Below are 24,013 nucleotides of genomic sequence, written 5' to 3'. Positions count from 1 at the left end.
GCACAAAGTCTGGCTGCAGAATATAAATTTTATATTATTTACTGAAATTGAATTGGTCCCACAGATGATAGATCAAAACTGAAAATTGCTCACACCCCAAACTCCTACATTTGCATTTTCCTAGTTACTTTAGCTGTCCCTTTTTGGGGGATGTCTAAAGAATACATCTAAACCCCTAAGTGAAATTTTAAGTTACTCCAATGCTACAAATCTGGTGTTGAGAGAAAATTTCATTGGGAAGTCATATTCTTATTTGAGGGGCAATGTCCCCATTTTGCCCCCCATACCTATGCCCCTGGTGGTAGGGAGGAGGGAAGATACCCCCAAAGCTCAAAATATTATGCCAGTACTCCACCTTGTTATACTTCACTGGAGACTTCATTCCCTGTGGGGAAAACATTTCTCACTGAACTGAGTATAGTTCTATGTAGTTAGACAGACAGATCACTCTGTGTGCAGCCAATAAAAGTTAGCATGCAGCTGTTCTGTCTTTTTCTTCTTAACAGATTTTGTGTGGAAGGCAGGGTGGTGAGACAGCAGAATTAGTGGGGATGGCAAGGGAAGGACTTAGAAGCAGAAGACTATGCTGTCTGGACCTGACATAAATTCAGTGACCAAGGCTAAAAAGCTTCACCTGGAAGAATCTGAAGTTTGTGTGCTAAAAAGCTTCACCCGGAAAAATCTGAAGTTTGGATTATTATGTAAGATTCATGTTTGAATTTGTTAGACCTCTCCCACAATTACTCCATTATTATGTATGGAAGATTATGAGCTGAAACCAGAAAAGCTTTGTGCAGTACAAACATCTCCTATGCACATAAAGAAACAAAGAGCTAAGGTTCACTTAAAAGCGCCATTAAAATTACTTTGTGAAATTAATACAAGGGTATATATAATTATGTTTCTGAAATAGGGAAACCTTTTAGAATTGCCCTATTAAAATATGAATCTCTCTTTAAAAAGGAGCACTATTCCCCCCACAACATTTAACATATGTATAGACAATATTTCATTTTGTCTGCCACCTTTTTCTGAAGAGCCATCAATTTATAGCTTATGGGCCCTATTAGAGCCAGCTTTTTGCCTTTCCTTAGCTCAGGTCGACATGTGGATGCCCTATCTACAAGACACAGGTGGCTGATAAGAATTCTTAGCGATATTTCCCCCAATGATTTACAACAATACGATACTAAGCATTCAGGTATTTTGCTCTGCAATCCAATATGACCTTGACCAAGCTAATAAACTTAATTTCTCACACAAGGAAAGAAACAGAGAAGGTGGCAGGGACAATGTTTTGAGAAGCAGAAGTGGGTTTTGGGCGGTATTTAGGGTTTTTTTTTTAGTGATCTAAGAGCCTGTACAAACCCGCAATTTGTGCCGGTCTGCAAGTGAACTAGGGCTCAGGTCAGACTGAGCGTTTACACGCTCAAAGCCCTACTATTGCTGCCCGGCTGCCATCTTGGCACGCGCCTGTCCAGACAGTGCATGCCATGATGACGTCCCTCGTGCACAGTGCCCAAATGGCACTGCGCAGAGGGACATCATAATGCCATGCCAGGACACTTATGGCACCCTTTGATGGCGCAAATAGGAGCTGCGTTTCACGGCTCCTTTTTACACTGGGTTGGGGTCATGGTGTGTGGTTGCTGCATCCCCAACACAATGCTTCCAGGGGCCTGCATCCACCTGGGCTGGCAGATTCATTTTTCTTGAAGGTTGCAGGAATATTCTTGGACTGTATGGAGAAGTGGATTTTGCCAAGAAATAAACCTCCTTGTTGCATTTGGCAATATAGCCATGACTTTCTTTCAATTGTAAAACATCATATGTGTCCAAAGAGGTATGGTATGGTAATGTGTTTGTGCTTAATGTAGCTTGGTGTCAATCTGAAAACCAGCTAGGTAGGTCAGACAAGACACGGCTTAACTTAAAAAGCAGTATGCTTGGTTGGTAAACAGAGAGGTATTGCTTTGTGGTAACATGTTCTTGTATGCATGCCAGAGTTTTCATGGTTTGGGAAATGGACAGAACTTTTCTTCCACACATAATTTTTCTTTTTTTTAAAGAAGCCGAGAGCTCTATGTGGTTTGCAGTAATGTAACTTCATTCTGGTCTGTTAAATAAGATTTCACCATTTCAGAGGGGTATGTATAATGGCTTCGTTGTATGAGAATGGGTACATACATACTAATAGACATGATATATTACGTTTGAATTCTCACATTTTCTGCAAAAGCACTTACATTTCTTCAGCCCATTCACTTCCACCAATGATCTTGCCATGCTCTGCACATCATGAAACTGGACACTATTAACCAACCTCTGAAACTGAGTGAAGTATCTTTCCATCTGCTGTGAAGACTTTTTAAAAGGTAACTCAGGAATATATACAGGAAGGAAAGGGACATTAATTCAAGAGCCAATTTTATTTTGTGGGTAGCACTGACTAAGGGGATTCATATAGAACATTTAGTGGATGGTGCGCTCAAACAATCTGCAGAAACACCAAGGCTAATGATGACATATTTTCATCACTTGGTGGAAATGATGTGCCACAGAAATAATACACACTTTAAAATTTGCAAATTACTTTTATAGATCCATTTCAGCACTGGAAAACTACTCTTTTCAACCTCAAACTCATCATCGGTGTTCAACATTATTCTCTTTAGCTCTCTGGATTATTTAGAAAATAATATGTAGAGCATGCTACCTGCCCACATTGCAATATAATAATTCCATTAAGATCTTCAGTGAGACCAAATCCATGGCCAACTGCTGTCAGAGGTATGGCAGGAGTGCACATGAGACTCAACCTTTTCAGCTGCAATACTAAGATTTTGGAATTTCTTCCCTTGAGAAGCCCAATTGTTCCTCACTCCACTACCACCACTTTTCATAATGTCTCTATATATCATGCATAGATTTTCACTTGTGGCACCTGGTCCCACAAGGACAAGGACATAACCACTTGAGTCCTATAGCTCTAACAGGACCCTCCAACACCCAAGACTTCTGATCTTCTGGGAGCAAACATGCAAGAACAAAACAGAAAGGGGAGCAGGTAGCTGCATGGGTCCATAACATACCTGAGTGCCTTTTAGAGGAGGGTTTAAAGGAAAAAAAAGGGTGAAACCCTGTATAATACAGAACATCAGTTCACTGACTTCTAAAAACAACACAATATGAAAAGGTACAATTCAGAATAAACACAGGAACTGCTTTACACTCAGTCAGACCAATGTGTACAAGTAGTTATGTGATTCCGTTAACATTAGATGTGATTAACTCCCATTGGCCTCAATGAAGATACTTAGTTAGTTAGGAACAAACATATTCTCTTAACAAAGAAAGCCACATTGTAGCTACACTGATCCATCTAGTTTTATATTATCAACATACATGAGCAGCAAATCTCCAGAATATCAGATAGGACTCCTTCTCATCCGTATGTGTAGAAAAGGATGGAAATACAGTTGGCCCTTCACGTTTGAAGCTTTGACTTTTGTGGATTTTATTATTCAGATTTGATTAATATGTTCCCTCTAGGAATCTCTGGGTCTGCCAAAGGATGACCATAGAGTCACTCTGGAGAGCCTAGAGATGCCTGGAGAAAACATTTCCCTAGGCATCTGTAGATCCGCCAGTGCAATTTTGTGGTCAACATCTGCCAGGAGTTGGTCATAGAGTTGAAACTGAGGACCTAAAGATTCGGAGAGAGGTGTTCTTTCAGGTGAAAAAATAGTAGGTTTTTATTTCTGGTTTTCCCACTTTTATGGGGGCCCTGTGCCCCTAACTCCAAGCGAATGTGGAGGGCCCACTGCATTTGATTATTCCATCCTCCCTTGCATGGACACATATTTTTTTGGAGTTTTCTCCCTACTCTAGGAGGAATGCTAGTATTTTTGCATCACTCTGACCTGAAATTTGCACATTCCAAAGAGTTTCAAGAAATTACAGAGAAATATATTGGGGGGGGGGGGGGAGATTGTGCAAAGCCCCCCATTTTTAATGTAAAGAACAGTTACCTGAATTCTGTTGGTAGTCCTACCTAAACTAGACATATTGAATCAATGGGAGATTTATCTGTATGTCCACTTACTATTCAACAATTCATTGAATGGGTCGACTCTAGTTGGGACTAACCAGCCAGTGTTTCCAAATATCCATACTTGGGTGGGGGGGGGAAATTACTGGGTTTTGCACAAAAGGATTACAATTTTGCAAAGAAAACCCAACATATTAAAAGCATACATCTTTAAGTCACCAAATGGAAGTCATAAGAAAGATAGAGGCTGGTGAAAAAAAAAAACTCATCCCTGGATGCATTTTGGTAAAAGTTTCCAAGTGGCCCACAAAAGGCTCAAAGTGGCTTTGTTTAATTATGCAAGGTTTATGGGATCTGGCTGCTTCATTTCACATGTGCATGCTGTTGTTAGTTTTGGATAAAAGGTTTGGTGAACCATGCTCTTCTTTTTTTGTGGTGTATGACATTTCCATATTCTTTCCATGTTATTTTTTTGCCTCTGGAACCAATTTTTCTGTTAAAGTAGTAATGCCCAGGAATACATGAACTCTTTTTTATTTGAGGTATTCCTATGTTTTGCCTTATTTCATATTCAGTTTTCAAAATGCAGCTGAATTTTGTTAGTGGCAAGGGTGAGGAAACTCTGAATAATGACAAAATCTTCTCAACTGGTATGACCCAATTCAGCTCCTCCATGTGTAAGCTTTGGACCCCTCATGTTTGGTAAGATATGCAGAAACTGCACAGCAGCTCATTTACATTAACTCTAGATACACACACACACACACAATTAGAATTGCCATCCCAAACATCCATTGAGCAATAAGCTCTACTGGGCATGCAAGTGGGATGTCTTTTGACAAAACATGTCCAGGATAGCTCCATCAAATTTGCTTTGGAGATTTAATTCAGTTCTGAATTCAACCCATCTTTGAAACAGAAGAACCAGCACCAAAAAGTTCCCAGGAACAATCCGTCCAGCAGATAGATATAATGAATTATACCAATGGTCAAACTAGTTGTGGCTGGAGCAAAACTTATACTTCCAATGTACCAGACAGAACTGGTGGGCATCAGCAGACAGGAAGGGAAAAATGTGTTCTATAAAATAGTTACAGGCAGTGCAGTTTGTGAATTTCATTACCATTTAAGATATTAGGTTTCTTACAATAAAGCTGTAAGGATGTTTCAAAGCAGACAAGATACCTAAGCTAAAAAACCCTAAAACAAACAAACAAACAAACAAACAAACAAACACCTGGTCCCCGACCATGACAAATGGGGCTGGGGGGGGGAGGGATCCTCCACTCTTGCAAAAAGAAGTCAGGGGCTACTATCACGCATGACAGTGAGCCCGAATGAAAACACTGGGAGTTATTTCTGACTACATCTGCATGGATTGTTCTGTTGGACTCATTTTCACGTCTGTCTCCATTATTTCTCCAGGACAACAAATAAGGGGAAACAACAAGATATTTAACCCAAATGTTTTTAGTTTCTCAAATTTTGTTTTCCATGTTCATACAACTACCAAGATGTTAAAAACTGTGGCTTTTAAGGACTGTGCCCTTTAAACATTTAGGCTATATAGGTCATGTCCAGCTTCGCCTTGGAGCTTGATGGGTGCTACTGACATCAAAGAACTCATATGTTGTTGTTTTTCCATATAAGATTCACTAAACAGACAATGAGAGCTGGTGTGCTATAGCGATTTGTGTTTTGGACTAGGATTCTGGAAGAGCATAATTAAAATCCCTGCTCAGTCACAGAAACCCACTGGATAACCTTAGGCAAGCCATACTCTTTCAGCCTTAGAGGAAGACAGTGGTAAAGCCCCTCTGAGTAACTCTTGCAAAAAACAAAAACAAACACCCCCCCCCAAAAAAAAACACCCCTAGGATAGGGTTGCGATAATTCATACCTGACCTGAAGTCACGTAACAAGAAGAATTTCTACACACATGAGGCATATGAATGTTTTACCTGTCCCTGCTAAAAATCACTTATGGGCTATTTAGCCAAACTTATCTGTATCTACATCAGTCTGTACAGTTATCATAACAGTTGCACCAGAAAGAACACAAATGTAACAATTTATTCAACATCTGACAATAATTTAAAGCAATTTAACAATTACCAATTACTCATGCCTACATGATTTCTCTATGATTGCAAAATTAAGTACACAAAATATTCTACCTAAAATTTTACTATTAACAACTCTATTTTGATTTTACAATCTGTAGTCTTTCCCACATCAAATGAAACTGATTGTTTTATGGAGGAATCTTAAGCATGTTTTACACAGAAGTAAGTTTCTCTGGTAAGTGTGTATGTGTTAGGGCTACTCCCTGGTAACTGTGTGTGTACTGGGGCTATTACAAGCACGAAGAAGGGATATTAAGTAGTTTTAATGCATAACTATATGTGCCTGAATATTATTAAAATCTTTGCGATAAAAAGTTAGTCTGGAATCCCAGAAGTTGCTATAACAATTTAAAATAATATGCAAGGCACTTACTGTATTTGGAGACATGGAAAGTTTCTTGTTTAGAAAGAGGGCAGTACATAAACCAACATTCCCTCCAGTAGCTGCAGAAATGCTAATGGTAATGTTATCTTGGTTGTCCTTTTTAATGGGTCTATCTAAGTCCTTGATTTCACCTTGCAAGATAAAGCTGAGGTAACATTTTTTCCAGAGATTGTGACTTTATTTCAAAGGCCAAAAGTACATACAAGTCCACTAGAATACACTTGTCTCAACTTATATAAGGAAGGGAAAAAAGTATTGGTGGGAAGTAAAAAATCTCTCAGGCCTAGGTTCGCTCACTTGAAAGTGCCACAGAAGGGCACTGCTTTGATCCTACCTCCTCAGTTATTTCTCTTCCAGATATAGAAGTCCTGACATTTCTTTGGTATTCGTGTGTGATTAAAATATATTCTAAATATATCATAATTCCTATAAATAGCAAACTGTGTTTCAAGGCTAATTAAAAATAAATCTGGCATTTGGAACACCATATAAACAACAAAGAAATACATGCTGAAATATACTTCAAGTACCGCCACATTTGTTGGATTGTCTCATTATAGGGTTCTCATAGTAAACAACATTCAAAAGTTAATGAAAGTACCACTGCTGTTGTCTCTGAGAGATCCTTCACCCATGTCATCCCCCACTACCTCTGCTGCCCAGTAGCCATTTGACAGATTTAGTTTGGCTCCTTAGCAAAAGCCTGTCTGACACTGGAGACCCTACCAGCAGCACAGCTACTGCAAGAAAGGTAGTGCTATTATTTACCATTGCCACATTACTCTGAATATTTGTTTGGAAAAAGCAGACCATTCTAAATGGAAGAGTTTCTATTATCTATTGTCTGTTCTGATCTCCAAAGATCCTGCATATACTGTAATATCCTAGGCACTACCTGAGCTCCTCCTATTGTCCCATTCAAGTTGCATATACTACTGAAGGAAGCACAAAGTGAAATACACAGAATATGGGCAAATCCTCTGGGGCAAAATCACTTGGCTGATTCAGATGTAATGTAAAATAGTAGATCAGAATTATGAGAATGAGCTTGGCTTCCCCTGGATGCATGTGCTTTGCTGCTCCACTATGTTCATCTTAAGACATCACAACATCAGTGGTACACATTCTGAACTGGAATAGTGGAAACAAGGCAACTCAAGATCATAGTTTATGAAGGTGGTCTGTTTTCATTAGCAACAGTTAAGATTAGCCACAGTTTAGGCTGCAGATTACTAAATTTATTAATCCAAAACAGAAGCTTCTGATGTCTTCACAGCCACCATGTGGGAAACACACTGTTTCAGAAGGGCAATTGGGCTCACTTTCCCAAGTGATCTGGATCACATCAATAACTATTATAAGCAAATAGATAAATGAAAAACAAACAACACTTCTGACAAATTTGTTCTGGACCCCAGAAATATGCAGTTAAGCACTAAAAGCATGTAATTACTAGATAATTTATGAGCAAATATACAATTACTAAAAATGACTTCTCCAATGTTCCCACAATCCCTCAGTGGGCATGGTTCTACTATGAATAATGGGGAGGGTTGCCTTGCTCCTTATTTTGGCCCAAAGAAGCAATTTCTGAAAAAAGGATGTAACCTTGCCATAATAACATCAACAAATATAGCACAGAATCAATACAATGCAACTAAGTGCAATCAATGGTTTATCTCTACTGCCTTCAAAACAGATTAAGAATTTTTTTATGGATTAAAAAATAAAGAGCTTTATAATCTTGAATCCAATAGAATGCTAGCTTTTCTCATAATCTGTTTATTTGCTTAGTTGATAAACTCACTATGTTTGCAACTAGATTACCTCTGCATCCTGCTCACGGAGGTAATACGTTTTCTGTAAGCACTCCAACATTTTTGAACATAATGTCTTCTCTTCCAAGAGGTACTCCAGAAGTAATACTAGCTGGTCTGGGGAAAGCTGAAAGAAAACAAATAGCATGTGTGAATTGAAATATACATTGATGTCTGAATCTGCCCTTTCTGCTGAAGTGTAAAATTTGCTACACTAACCTTTCCAAACTGGATGTCTTCCAGATGTGCTGGACTACAACCCCTATGGGATTATGAGAACTGGAGTCCAACAGACCAGGAGGGATTTGGGGATGGGGATGATGGGTGTATGCACTCCTTCATTTCCTCTTATCATCATCACTATCTGACTGGTGAAAGCTGGACTAAATAGTGACTAGTCTGAAACAACACATATAGTAATATCTTGTATGAAATAAGGGAACAGTATATTTTAGTCCATAGGTTCCCAGCCTTTAGTTCCCCATTTGTTTTAGACTTCAGATCCCAGAAGCCTTAGCCAACTTGATCAACAGTCAGGAATTATGAAAGCTGAAGTCTGAAATATCTGGAGAACCAAAGGTTAGGAAACACTTATATCTAGTTCATCACCGCTGAAAACCTGTACATTACTGACTGTACTCTAAAAGACTTCTCCCCATAAGCTAATAAAGACTAATTTACCATGGTTTCCTATTGTATATTTAGATAAGATCAATACCATACTTAAAGCAATGAAAAGTTATTAGAGTTTATGGGTCTCCATGCTTTATGGAAAACAAACTGACTCTAGCTTAACAGAGGTAGAAACAAAAATAGAAGTTATACTAAGGTCCAAAATACACTGCAGATGACTGCTTTAACTGCCTTGGCTCAATGCTAGGGAATTCTGGGAACTGTAGTTCTGTGAGACATTTAGTCTTCTCTGTCAGAGAGCTCTGGTGCCACAAGAAAACTACAATTCCCAGGATTCCCTAGTACTGAGCCAGGGCAGTTAGTGCTCTCAGACGGGAATATTTCTGCTGTGTGTTTTGGCCCTCAATCACTTTTTGGTGGCACAAACAAATATAAGACCACAGAACTACAACTAGGATTTGTCACTGTTACGATCTCTCTGCATTCCTGAAAAATACAGACTGGGTGGTAGACACAAGCAGACAGCAGATTCCTAGTGGAAAATCCTCATTCAAAAATGAATCAGCAACGTAACATTTTGTGAGGTTTGTGTATGCCTGTCTATATCTTCATTTGTCCCTTTCATGGTATAATCCTATACATATTTATTCTGAAGCAAGTCTCAGTCCTAGGTAAGTATACAAAGCATTGCATTCTTACTGTATCTGCAGCAGGAAACCCCCAAAGATTTTAATTACAAGTAGGTAAAAACAACAACAACTGCATGATGGCTGACATAAAGTGCATCTACACTGGCCCCATCGATCCAGAATATTATGTTCCAGAGCTGTGCCAGATAGACATGTGGGTCAAACATGTCTAGATGGACACATTGCCCCTGCTGGCCTATTCCCCTCACTGCCGCCATTGCCGCCATTGCCACTGCCACCTTGCCTTAACAGCCAAGCAACTCTCTTCAACAGCCTGGCCATCACTGTCATTTTTGTGGAAACTCCAGAGTAAACAGCATTATTAAGGGCCCAAAAAGACAGGCCAAAATAAAGCAGCTTTGGGTCACTTTGGAGGTATGCTGTTTAAATGATGCATGTGTCCTAAGATGCTGGAAGGTGTGTCAAAGCCATGCTCCAGTCCTAAGGACTGGAGCACAGCCTTGGTGGAGCTTCTGGCCTCTTAAGATGTGTGTGTCAGTTGTTGTTGTTGTTGCTGCTGTTGTTGTTATGTTTTATTTATTTAAACGGCCTACCTCCAAAGTGACTCAAATCAGCTTTATTTTGGTCTGTCTGTTCGGGGCCTAAATTGTGAGGATTCACTGCATTGGGTATCGGGGGTGAGTCCAGGGTTTTTGGCCAGTGCAGACAAGCCCATAGTGAGTATTTATTTTGTTTTTATGAGATGGAAAACTAAATAATTTACTGAAAATGACCTCCATATCACAAAAAAGGAAGGATATGTGTGGACATAATCTTGGATAGTACAGTTGGCCCTCCATATCCATGGCTTCTTTATCCACAGATTCATGCACTCATGGCTTAAAATACTAATAAATAAATAAATAAATAAATAAATAAATAAAATTACACAAAACAAACCTTGATTTTGCTGTTTTATATAAGGGAAACCATTTTACTATCCGTTGTATTTAATGGGACTTGAGCATCCACAGATTGTGGTATCCATGGGGGGTCCTGGAACCAAACCCTAGTGGATACCAAGGGCCCAGAGTATGCATAACAGAAGCTTGGTATTCCTAAGTAATCCCATTTTATTACATCTGAAAACCAACTGCTGAACTCTCACAGATCTTTCAGTGGGAGGATTTTTCCTACTGCAACCAAACTTGGACTATTTTATTTTAGTATCACGGTAAAATTTCAGGCAAAAGAAAAAGAAGAAAAGAACACTGACTGATTGTCTGAGAACTTAGGCTGACTGCATTAAGTGCAGATGCTCAGATTAACCTATCCACAGTTCCGCTACTACTGTAAACATAATGCCATTTAACAGAATCAGGTTCCTTTTAAGAGCAGAATCACAGTTGGAACGCCTAACTGTTAAATCCATTGAATACCCAAAATAAATCTAAACACAGGGCCCACTTTCCAGATTCTTGGCATACCCTTGTCTGACTTTTGTTTTGTTTTCTGCATATTTAGCATCAAATTCACAGAAAGTGAAATAGGATGGGGTGGACAGGGAAAACTGAACATACTATGTCAGAGGCAGATGGGCTGGAACACCCAGCATTTTCCAAGCAAATACAGAATCCTACACACACACACACACAGAGAGAGAGAGAGAGAGAGAGAGAGAGAGAGAGTTCCCACAGACTCCACAAAAATTCCTTCTCTTGAGAGAAACTAACAAAAAGCACTGGAATCAGTCTTGCAATGTATTACTTCAATATCTGCATCCCTAAAGCACAGTGATTGAAGCACTGTAGTTAAATTTAGTAAACCTGGTTAAACCATTCAGTCTGATTAGGAGCAAGAAATTCCAGGCACAAAACTGTTGTCTCTCTCTCACACACACACTTGTCTGTTCTCCTTATCAGGAGACCTTGGGGAGAAACATCTCAGGTTGTGGAGGCACACTATTTCAATTTTTGGGTCTCTGTGAAGCCAAATTGCTAACAAATCTTCAGGACTATTCGAATTCATATTTGGGCCACTTCAGTGTGGACATCCCCTCAGTTTGTTAATGCATCAGCCAGATTACGTTCAGGAGTCACCCAAATGCAAAGCACACCTACACTCCTTGAATGTACCAAGCAGAACAGACTGCTCATTTGTAAAAGATGATGCATTTGCTATGGGACCAACATTTGACAGATTTCTTTTCATTTGTCTATCCAACAGTCCTCATCGGTTTTTTATTTAATTACCAGTCTCTTACATATTTTTTTAAAAGCTGTTACTATTATTATTATTATTATTATTATAGGCTGGCTTCCAGAGTTACACCTTATCAGACATTTCAAACCATCTATTTAAACTACCACAAACTCTCATCAGCTAAAATGCACTAGCGTGCCATGAAGAAAGGATGACTTCATGTCTCAAGCCTCTAGTTTCCAAATAAATACTAATTTCCCATTGATTTTGAAATCTGCAGTCATGTACTGAGTAACTCCTGCTTAGCTGGTCCCCTCAAAGGCTCCAAGAATTCTTTAATAATGGGCCTAAATGGGTACAGACTGCAAAATTAGCAGTTATTTTGAGTCTTTGTATGTCCTTTCTAAGGGACAATTTACACAACTATTTCAGCACATGGCAGCTGCCTGAGAATCCCAGCCCCCCTGATTTCCAGCTGCCACAGTCTAAGATGAGCTTCTTCCATGTGCATGCCACCATACATTTCAACAAGCTTACCAATGCCAAAAGTCAAATTAAATATTGTGGTGCACAAATGTAACAGGTTTGTCATGGACTGAAGCAACTTGTCTCATCACAGCCTTGATTTTCACAGGAAGTTATGAGCCAAAGTGGTCATGTGAAACTGACCTTGACTGCTAGGATTTATGTAGCAATATTTAGTAAGATGATTACACTTAAAGTATATTCCTCAGATATACCAGTACACATTTACACATTAAGCAAGTGTCTAAAATGGCAATCTTAAGACTCTTTACTAGGGCATTAAGCTCCAGTGAAAACTCAGTGAAACTTCCTTCTTTGTAATCAATAAAGTAATTTATAGAGAAATTTATTTTTTAATGCAAAACTTAACAAAAAGAAATTTGAACAAGTGTTAAATATAGCCACATTCATTTTCCTGCTCTCACCTCACCCACTTCACCGTAACATCACCTGGGAAGGGAGTATTGGTTAAAAATCAGGAAGGACTTCTGGGAAATGACTGTCTGCTTTAGTAAGTAAAGCCCATTTCTAATGTTACATAAGCATGTCTAATAAATGTCACATCTTTCTTTTTAGGTTCTGCCTACTAAAGGAAACAGCACCAGAGATTTAGTAACTGGAGGGTAGTTGTGGTTTCTTTTGAAATGCATCTTTGGCACAGACGGTATACATTAAACACACAATGAGCAATTGTTTAAAAGTTCATTAAAGATCTGGCCAAGAGAAGCAGAGAAATGTAGAAGCAACATAATTGCATGTCCTTGATTTACCTCATGGAGCTTCATATATTTGTGCATTGTGTTGCATAAAGTTTTAGCATATGGACAACTATAGAACACCTAGCTAGGCTGGACAACAAAGTAAGATCCATCCTGCCTTCCACTGACACCACACAACTTTGAATTTACTTGAATAAGAGTAAATAGTGGCAGATATATTGAGGGGCACAGAGTGATTAATAAATTTACAAAAGGCTCTGACCTAAATCCACCTATTAGCCCCAGCTATAACAGGACTACTGAATTAATGGGGTCTTGTTAAATAAATAAATAATAAATAAAACTTTTATTTATATACCGCCCTTCCATTGATCAGGGCGGTGGACAACATAATAAAACAGTACATACATTGAACATTGTTAGGTCAAGAATCATGTTAAGTTCCATTAATTTAATGCATGTACTCTAGTTTGGACTCAGACAGAAGTTCTAACATGAATGCTTTAATATAGGCCCAGAAGCCAGGAACTTATAAAGGCAACAAAGTTTTATTGAAAAGCAATTACCCCAAATTTTGATTTTAAAATGGGCATGTCTTTCCTTTCATTCTTCTACAATATGAACTACATTAGTGTGTGTATGTAATGTGCAGAACATCAAACTCCCAATTTTGCAAACAATAATTCTTATTTTAAGATATTTTAATCACTTACAGAAGCAAGCAATGCTGTAAGTATTTAACTGAGGGCAAACTTGGACTGTTTTCATATAAGACACGTAAGGTGCACTTGTAACAATCTCAAGATACTCTCTCACACAAGTCATGCTACATGTGAATATAATTAATAACAAATAAAAAGCAGAAGAGAACGCAAATGTAGATTTTAACCACTATAGGTTTTATACTCACTTTACAGCCTAATTTAGGAATAAACCAATTGTACATTAAGAACACACACTTTACAAATACCCAGCTCTTTTCTCAGATATATTTGTTTCGCTGAAAATAGCCAGCATGGTGTAGTGCTTTGAGTGTTGGACTATGATTCTGGAGACCAGAATTCAATTCCCAGCTCAGCCATGAAACCCACTGGGTGACCCTGGGCAAGTCACATGCTCTCCGCCTCAGAGGAAGGCAATGGGAAACCTCCTCTGAATAAACCTTGCCAAGAAAACCCTATGAAAGATTCACCTTACGGTTGCCCTAAGTCAGGAATAACTTGAAGGCACACAACAACAAAAAAGTCCCCACCGCTATGATCAGCTACCGCTGTTTCAAACAATTGTAATCATCATGGGGAGATTTTCCAGTGTACCAATAAAAACTTGTCTTCTGAATCCATGCTAGAATTTTTGATAATTATTATCCTGTTGTAAAACAAAATTACCAGTCTTTTGGCAGCTTAAAGATTCACCAGGGGGAAAAATGCAGGATAGAGAAATGTCACATAGTGTGCTGTAAATTTGTTGGAGGAAAGATGGGATATAAATCTAACCAAAGCAGTAAAAACTAAATACAGTTTTGTGAAACCCTATTCCATAATAAACCATTAGCTCCTTCACGACCCACCAGGTTCTTTGTTATTCATGCAAAGTTCATATCCTACTTCTACACCATCACCAACATAACACTAATATTGTGGGACTTTGGTATTTAGTTTTGCTCCAGGACAATCATATAGTAAAATAGTGTCCCCCATATATATATATATATATATATATATATATATATATATATATATATAATTTTCAAGCTGTGGATGCTTGAATCTATGGATAAAGAATCAGTGGATACAGAGGGCTGACTCAATGTCCATTTTAGACTCAGTGCTCTAAAAAGTCAACTTTTTGGTCACCATTTTGAAAATAATTTACTACTTCAAAAGGAAGTACAAGCAATTTCCTATCAGCAATCTAAGTGCCTGTGTTTCCTACTAGGCCAGATTCAGTTACACCTGTTGAAAAGTAGTTCTACCTGGGAAGAAGTGGGATGGCAATGAAGCACTGGTTGCTTCAAAAGATACAATATGACTCTATATCTCCATATAACAGCTCTGAAAGTACTGTTATATAAGGGGAAAACCACCAATGGAACACTTTCAAAAGCTTATGCCACAGTAAACTTGTTAATCTTTAAGATTCTATAGGACTCTGCTATTTTTGCTGCAACAAACCATCGGGGTTGCTTTCTGGAAATAGAAGTGTATGCTTTGGCTAAACTACTTCTCTGACATCAAAGTTAATTAGGAAGTTGTTATGCTGCTGGGAGTTTTATATATGTCATATTCTGGCACAAGATTAAACTTCTTCATTTGGAGTGGATGTTTGCAATGGAGATTTTTCAAAAGTGTTGGAGTGGAAGCCGTCTACAAATTTAACAAAACCAGACAATTTTTTAAAAGTAGGAATGTGAGGGATACAAATACAGCGGCCTCTGCTGGTATGAGACATGTGTTTTACTGAGACACAATGTGAAGCAGATATTTCTACGTCTACTCCATCTTTATTCTATAAAAAAGAGAGTCATTTTCCCATGATTGTTTGTGCCAAATGTTCTTTCAAGTGAGCCTACTAGAGAGAGGAAATAAATTATTATGCTGTGATAGAGCACACTGAAGTATCTTGTAATGTTCTAAAGTACTGTACCATATGCCAGCTAAAAAGCCATTTCCCCTGAAATGGTAACTCTTATTAGACTCTTTAGTCTTTAAAGTTGACTGCAACTATTAAGGTTTTAAATCATCGTTACTGTGATACAGGCAGCACATGTGGAATTGTGCTGTGTTTCTTTGTGGAATCAAACATGCACACATAGTCTTTTGAAGTTTCCACTACCAAGTCATTAATTCCAAATTTATATATATAAGTGAAGTGTTTTAAAATAATAATAATAATAATAATAATAATAATAATAATAATAATGAAGAGACACAATCAAATCAAAAGGAAGAACCACAACAGCAAATTGTTATTACACAGTTGTGCATAAGCATGAGCTCTAGAAATATAGAATTTATGTTTATATAATTTGTAAGAAGTGAGATATATGCCTTTCTAACTTATCTGCAACAAGCTCACATCTGAAGTGCCCAAATCATTCCTTTCTGTTCTGTTCCAGTCAACAGTTCTGAGGTTTGCAGAAAGCAAGATTTTTTTTTTTTTAAAAAAGAAAACATCCTCAGACAATTTACCCCTGAATTATTCTATCTGAATAACTCCTAAAAAGCAAAGTGAAAATCACTGTTCCCTTCTCCAAAGTGTTCTCACTGTTTTTCAGAAGGTCACTGGCCTTTCATCCCAAAAGACCACCCACCCTAAAAGAAACTATTTGTCAACTCTGTATTAGCATAATGTAATAAAAGGCAGGTCCACAATTCATGCTAGAAAGAAATGTCATTGAAACATTTGACTACTGACCTTCCACAGCCATAAAAATGTGACACAGATATATGCACTTGAGCATCCAACGGCATGACTACTGGCGCTACACCCCTAAGCCAGGACACAAATCACTAAAGGAGTACAGCTGGTATGCTGAATATCCCATTTGCTACAGCCCGCACTTGAATGAAGTCATTGAAAGCCTCCTCAAAGGGGAAATGTGCCCTGGACTAATGCAGCAACCAATTGACGGCGGCGTGATTTCTATTATTACTCCATTATCACACTGGGATCTGTGCCTAAATGAGCATACTTCCTCCCTGATGCCATTTCCTTTTATCCTGGCTGTAGTCTAAAAGTGGATCAATGGGAGTAATACATATGATGTCACTTCAATTTACAGCTACTGCCTCTCTCTCCTACATATACAGATAGATCAATTCTTCCCAAAAATGGTTAAGAAATGCATGGGAAGTCAATTCTCCCAGAAACTGGTTCTCTGCTATATTTGTCAATGTTATTATGGCAAGGAACTGTTTATGCTGATGAAAAACAGCAGTTGGGTGTGGGGAGTGAAGGATTTTTTTTTCTTTTAAAGTTCACTACTGTGTACTGGAGAATGTTGGCTAAAACTCAACACAAACAAGTCCCAAAACAGAATCGGAGAATTTGACCTTTGAATATTACAAAGAGAAGCCTTCTACTTTCAGAGACACAACAGGATCAAGCACCCCTCCCTTTCTTTAAAGGGGTGTTTGTGCAAAACGCTCTCAAGTATTATTATTTTTTTTACAAGATTTCCCAAAGTAAAACAGAATGCCTTCCTACTCCTTTTTGAAAAGAATGAAAAGATGAAGGGGTGGAGGTGGGGAGGAGGAGGGCGGGAAGAGAGACAACCTGACGCTTTGATAGTGAATGGCTTTCTTTAGACTGAGCTTCCTCATTAAACACAGATAAGAAAGCAATAGTACTGGACCAAGAAACAGGGTTTTATAGGTTCAGGGTATCTCTCACAGCCTGTACTCGGAGCCAAACCAGAAAGAATAAAGGGCAGTGGGGTGGAGGGAATGCTAGACTCTCTCTAGCCATAAACTCTGCATTGTCCCTCTGCCTTCAGGCTTGTTTTCTGCTAGCTATAATTAAATGAAAACATTCTTAAAACAATTGTTTCTCTTCACAAGGACAGAAATCTAGGGAAATTAAATATTACTAAGAATTCAAATTGCTGTTTTTAACTTAATACCAAACACATTTACAAAGACCTTTCCACAATATATTTCACATGATGTTCCTGAATGCTTCTCTTTTCATCTGTGCTCTATTCTTCCATGGACAAGCAAGCATTTCTCCTCCAGGGACAAACATATATTTTAATAAAAGCATTGGTGACTTTAAGAGAAGGACTGATAAAATTAACCTTTAACAAACATACAGATACATTTGATTTCTTTAGTTATTATGCCACCTTTCTCCCAGAATGGGACCCAAGGTGGCTCACAGATAAAAACTTAACAATAAAAATGTTCTAACAATAAAAATTGTATACTGCAGTAAACTATCTATGCCCCCTGAAGCACCTTCAGACCTCATCAGGATACCACACGCAAAAGAATAAAGGCAGGGAAATGAAGTTACCAAACCATATTTACCTGGCCCTCTATGAAGAACAGATTTTTATAACCATATTTAAAGACACTGGCCTAAATACCCGAAAGGCATGAAATCCCACTTGATCTTGAAAGTTAAATAGGGTCAGCCCTGGTTATTACTTAGAAGAGGGAACATCAGGGAATACTAGGTGCTGTAGCTTATATTTACGAAGAAGGGACTGGCAAAACCATCTCTGAGTATTATTTGCCTAAGAAAACTGTACAAAATTCATGAGGTCACCATAAGTTGACAGGCAACTTGAAGATACAGATACTCACATTAAGACACTACTTGTCATCTGAATCCATACCCCTTCAACCACTGCAAAAATGTCAGTTAATATTGATGGCTCCTAGTGGTTTTCATTTTATAGCTTCTTGTACCAGTTTTGACAGATTAACAACCCTATACATATATACCTTATACCTAAGAGTAAGTCCCACTGAACTAAATAGAAATTATTTATAAATAGACATCAATGGGACTGCATTATTATGCTTTTATGGAATAGTATATAGATAAGAAAGGTCACACAGAAATGGTATTTTAAATCTTTTAGCCTTTTATTCAGGTTCTGTTTGAACTGTACTTATTCTTCTTAAATGGATAGTCTCATTTGTGGAAGAAAGGCGATATGAGTTGAAAAAATAATAAAATATTAGTTCAAGCTCAGGTCAGGTGGAACAAAAGACCCTGACTTCATCACCTTTAGCAGTTGCTTAGAACAGGGGTGAGAATAGTGTGGTCTACTGGCTGCATACGGCCTTCAGGGTCATTTTAATGGCCCCAATGGTTTTAAAAGTTTTCTATTTTTCTTTTCAAAAATGTTTTTTGCTCCAGAATATCCCCAAATGCACTCCATGGGTGTGTAGTGTATTTCCAGCATGTCTGGAAGCCCCCTGGTCCTCCCAGGGGTCGAAAACAATTTATATTTAATGGTATCTCACTCTTTTACTAGAACTGGGACCCAGATTTGCTCAAAACATCAAAGGAACAGTACAATTAAAAACATAGAAAAGTGATACATTAAAATAAAATAAAATAATTACAATGTTAAAATAGATTTCTTGTTAAGAGAATAAAATACAGTTAAAAAAAGAAAAAATCTGTTTAAAATACTTTAAAACAATACAACATCCCAGCCCATTCTTTTGCTCTAAAATGCTCCGAAATGTCTACCACATATTTGCCCCGCAGAGTCTTTTTCTTCAAATTCAAACCATGGTGAAACATGTCCCCATAGCCCCCTGAGGTGTTGAGTGGGTGCAAAACAATTATTATTTTTTTGGGGGGGGAGGAGAAGGAGTTACCCACCAAGGTTTTGTAGAGGGCTAACGTGGCCTCCTAGCCTTCCACAGTTATCTACCAATAGTACAGAAGGTGCAACTTTCCTCCTCCTTCTCACCAACACACCACTCTCAAATTGCACCTTTCACTGAAGTGACTGAAGCTACAAAAGCTACATCTCGTGTGGCATTTTGTCAATAGAAATAACTCCAATGTTGGGTTGAGAATTCAGCAAAGCCATGGCAGTTGAATGTACTGTATTTAAAATGAGTTTAACGTTTTGCAGTAGAAACTTCCAAAAGTTACATCTCTCATGAAATGTAACACCATGTTACTGCTAACCAGGAGAATGTCTTCCTAAACTCAAAATTAGCATTATGGAATCAACCGGACATATATTCAATAAATATTTGGGTAGGCTGCATGGACCAGTGAGATTTCAACAGGAAAAGTTCTCAGTTGTATGCAAAATATATTTCCAATAATGTTCCTAATGGAAAGAAGATCCACTTAAGGAGAAATCTGAAGTCCGCAATGCAATCTAAGTGCTTTGAAATGTCATAAATGATTAAACTTATAAGATCTAATAAAGTGTTAAGCTTGCAAAATGGAAACCAGGTGGCTTCTAAGCAGGTTTGGTCAGGTTATATAGCATTTTCTCCCAGCCCTCACATTCACAAAGAAACATTTCATCATAGAACTTTCCCCTTGAGCATAATAATTCCATTTGAGAGAGAATAGACTCTATCTTAAACCTTTAATATATGTATGATACACATAGCTCTTATGCTGATTGCTTGCTATATCACAGGCTATGGAGGCATACCCTTTATTTCAGAAACAGAATGAAGGACTGGAAGAACGTTATGGAGGGGTTTTATTTAAGCCTTTTACAAGGAACAGAACTTCTTGGAACTACTTTTTAAAGATGCTAATGACATTAAAGGAGATCTGTGTAATAATATCACAATTTAATAAGGTTGGATAAATAATGTTGCCATAGCTACCTCACGGCTCTGGAAGAAATTTTTGCTACAAACCCATACTTTTGAGGTTTAATAATCACCCATAAACATTTAATCTAGAAAGAAATTTACTAGATAAGTATTTGGCTGAACAGTGGTGAGGTTTTGCTATTATTGTTGTTATTGTGTTGCTGTTACTATTATTAAACCAATTACAGTGCAAAGGATACTTTATATTAACACACAAAAAAGTTTTCACTAAAAATAGTCCTTTACTTTAAAGCTTTCAGATCTTTAAAGAGAAAGGTTTTTTAAAGAAAAAATAAATAAATATGAAGGTTATTTTTTTAAAAAAATGTCACCAGGGAACATACATTAAAAAGAAAAGCAATGGAAATGAAATCACTTATTTTTTATACTTTTTAGTAGGAGGGGAATGGATAAACAAAGCCATGAATAATCCATCGTGTTTAAGCTGCTTGTCTCATGTTTCACTGAAAAACTTGTAGCCCAAGCAGAAGACTTATCATGACCTCATGAATTTCAGTACCATGATATATCAGAGATGATCTCTGGATGCTGTTGCACAGCACCTCCCAAAATTCCCCATCACTGGCTCTACTACCTAGAGCTGATGGAAACTGCAGTCCAACAACAGCTGGAAGGCCACACATGCTACAGTCCTGGACTAAAGAATTCCCTTCAGCCCAGCCCAGAAATGACAAGTTTCCAATAAAACAATCATGCTGCTCTTTTACTGTCAAGAGAAAAGGCTATTCTTTCATGTTCCTTTTCTTTTACCCTATTCTTTCTCAGGGCTATAATCCTGGAAGCTGGCTTCCATGATTTTATTTCTACTGCAATCCTATATAGCTTTACCTGGAATTAAATCGCTCTGTCTTTGTATAGTCCATACGTTTAAGATCACAGCCACTGAGTATGTGCGTTACGTGGTATCGTTTTAGAGCCAAATTTGTCATGACATTTCAGTATGTCTTTGCATACCCATTATTATTATTATTATAGGCGGGGTACAGACCGCCGCTTTGCAGCGGTCTGGCACCGCCGCCAGAAGGTCCGCGGGGGAGCCGGAGCCTTCAAACGGCCCGACTCCCGCGCGGACCGAAAAAAGAAGCTCCAAAATGGAGCTTCTTTTTGCGTCGCGTTTGCGACGTAGCGAGGCGCCAGGGGCGCGCTCGCTACGTCAGCAGCGGCGCGACGCGTCTGGACGCTGTGCGTCCGATGCGTAAAGATGGCGGCGCCCATGTAGAAGGGGCGCCGCCATCTTGTACGGACGGAGTCCGTACTAGACCATGGGGCGTCTAAAAGAGACGCCCCTTTTTTAAAATGGGACGTCCGGAGGACGTCCCAAATGTCCGTGTGGAAAGCCCCATTGTTAGATTTCTCTGGTGAAAGCTGCTAAATGCAGAAATGGCAGCAGATGTGGAGTTGAAATTTAACCCTTCCATACCTACTGTAGGAGCCCCCCCCTCTTTTTTTGAAATGGATGCATCTCCCACCCACCCCACATAGCCAGACCACAGCATGGCTGTAGATGTGATCCTGATCATCACCTTCCCCTGACACATGCCAGTTGATGCTGTTTCCCTTTTTAAAACCTGCATGCTAAATGAAAAGACACATTTAACTTGACATCTAGTCTGGCCTTCTTTCAGCTTACATGGGGTTACCAACATTATTAAAAAAAACAAAGCAAAACATCACCTGAGCAGTGCTCTTAGATAATTTTAGAAAATGACAGTTAAGGAATTAGGATCATCAACTAGAACCAAGAGAGACATCTAGTTGTTATATGCAATACATAGTTTTTTTCCTGAAAATAAACCCTTTCAAAATACTAAGCGAATTTACTTAAAAATTCATCAATTTTACTATGCTATTTTTCCCATTTCCAAGAATGATCTAATAATGGTGAAAAATGTAAATCAGTCTATATTCCACTTGCATTCTGTGTGTTTGGGAATTTGTGCCAGATATGTCCCACTCTCAATTCATGTAGAACATTTCAGAAGAAACCAGATGAAACATTCCGATATGAAAGACTGCCTTCTAGATTAAAATTAAACAGCTAGTCATCCACGCCAATTAACTGCTGAAGGTTCCATCATGTCATAAGAAACTGTGTTTTGAATTTACATTTTATCTTATTTTCAAGATATTATCCAAACCTTCCTGCTTGTATATCCAGTTTCTGTCTACCCTTTACCATTTCCCCAATTATTTGTATAACTACTCATCATAACTCAAAAAAGTCAGGCACAATATAGTGAAGTATACACTTGGTTTCTTAATGTCAAACAACATTAAGTTATTTGAAAATTTCATCTAACCACTGAGCATTCCGAGGATATTTAACAGACACTGAATACATCCTGCACCTTGAAGTAAAAATGTGAATTTAATGGTACAAGATGCTTACTTACTTTTGCTTTAAACAAAGTATTTCATTCACAATTCATTTTAAACCAACATGAATTATTATATTTAAAACATACTCTTAATATTTACAAGTTTGAAGAGGCTATTATAATCTTTCTTCCTGTTTTGCATTCTTTTTCAAAGAAAAAACTTACTTTATTGCGGCTTTCAAACACTGTAGGAAAAGGCCTTAAACGTATCTAGTGAGTTATCGAGTCAGAATTAATCTCCCAGGAAAGAATGGAAGAGCTTCTTCCAACCCCAGGAGGCTTTAAATCCAGACCATACCCACACATACACACTGTGTCTGTGGTGGTTCTGAGGCCTATAAGAGAAATGAGAAAGTCAGCAAAAGTCTGTTTCCCTCCTTTCTGTCACCAGGAGTCTTCTAATGCAAACTCGGCTCAGGTGCTGCTCCCACCTATGGCATAAAAATGAGAGATTCTCCAAATCCACCCATCTCCTCTTTTATTGCTAATGTTTAACAGAGCTATTTATATTACAAATCACATTACCTGACAGTCAATAAAGTTTAGCTACAAAATTTCCTCCCATCTCCCTACCTAAGGACCATGAACAAAACAATGTGAGCACCGTTAACAGCTAAACTTTTTTGGAATAACATTACAATACAATTTACCACTGCTAGTTTCACAAAAACAGCTATACAGTCGAACAGACAGGAACACAAAACCTAAACCTTAACACTTAGGCCGATGTATTTTCTGGCAATGTATTGTGTCTACTCTGTGAAACAGAAATGTAACATCACAGTTGCTTATGTTGCTTTTATACGGTGTTCAGTATAGCTCATGCCAAAAAAAAATTACAAGGGGAAAAGTCTAAAATCAGAGTTTTCCTCTTTATACAACCAGTGTATTACAACTATGTCATATGGAAATAGTTTATGCACATTTCCAGGATTAAGCCCCACCAAACTCAGTGGAACGAACATTCTTCTGAAGAGACAGATTACACTGATGGCCTTCCTTCATTAACGTATTAGAGTAGGAACGGTGATGTTCTATAAATTTTGTTATATGAAATGATTTTTAATGTATGTTATATCACTTAAAGAACCAGCAACTTCCAGATGAATTGAAAGTCTTTCTCTCTCTCTCTCATTTTTTATTTTTATTTTATTTTATTGCTATATGCAAATTTAAAAGTGTGAATATCACACTTTGGTGTTTTTCCCCAAGAA

At 38.1% G+C, this 24,013-nt stretch overlaps 1 protein-coding gene across 2 annotated transcripts in view; it reads right to left on the bottom strand.

The window, feature by feature from the left end:
* Positions 1 to 24,013, bottom strand: part of AOPEP (aminopeptidase O (putative)) — a 224,257-nt gene that overhangs the window by 18,207 nt on the left and 182,037 nt on the right. For both annotated transcript variants that reach the window (XR_016277370.1, XM_089490878.1), the window contains exon 14: positions 8,390 to 8,506. Coding sequence is in view for 1 of the 2 variants with exons in the window: in XM_089490878.1 (XP_089347004.1) it covers positions 8,390 to 8,506 (117 nt within the window). In the remaining variant the exon portion in view is untranslated. The remainder of the gene's footprint in view (positions 1 to 8,389; positions 8,507 to 24,013) is intronic.

The sequence above is a fragment of the Sceloporus occidentalis genome, unplaced genomic scaffold (genome assembly GCF_023333645.1).
Source record: "Sceloporus occidentalis isolate IW3139 unplaced genomic scaffold, rSceOcc1.0.p SCAF_1, whole genome shotgun sequence".
Lineage (NCBI taxonomy): Eukaryota > Metazoa > Chordata > Lepidosauria > Squamata > Phrynosomatidae > Sceloporus > Sceloporus occidentalis.
This window is presented reverse-complemented; position numbering and strand designations above follow the sequence as displayed.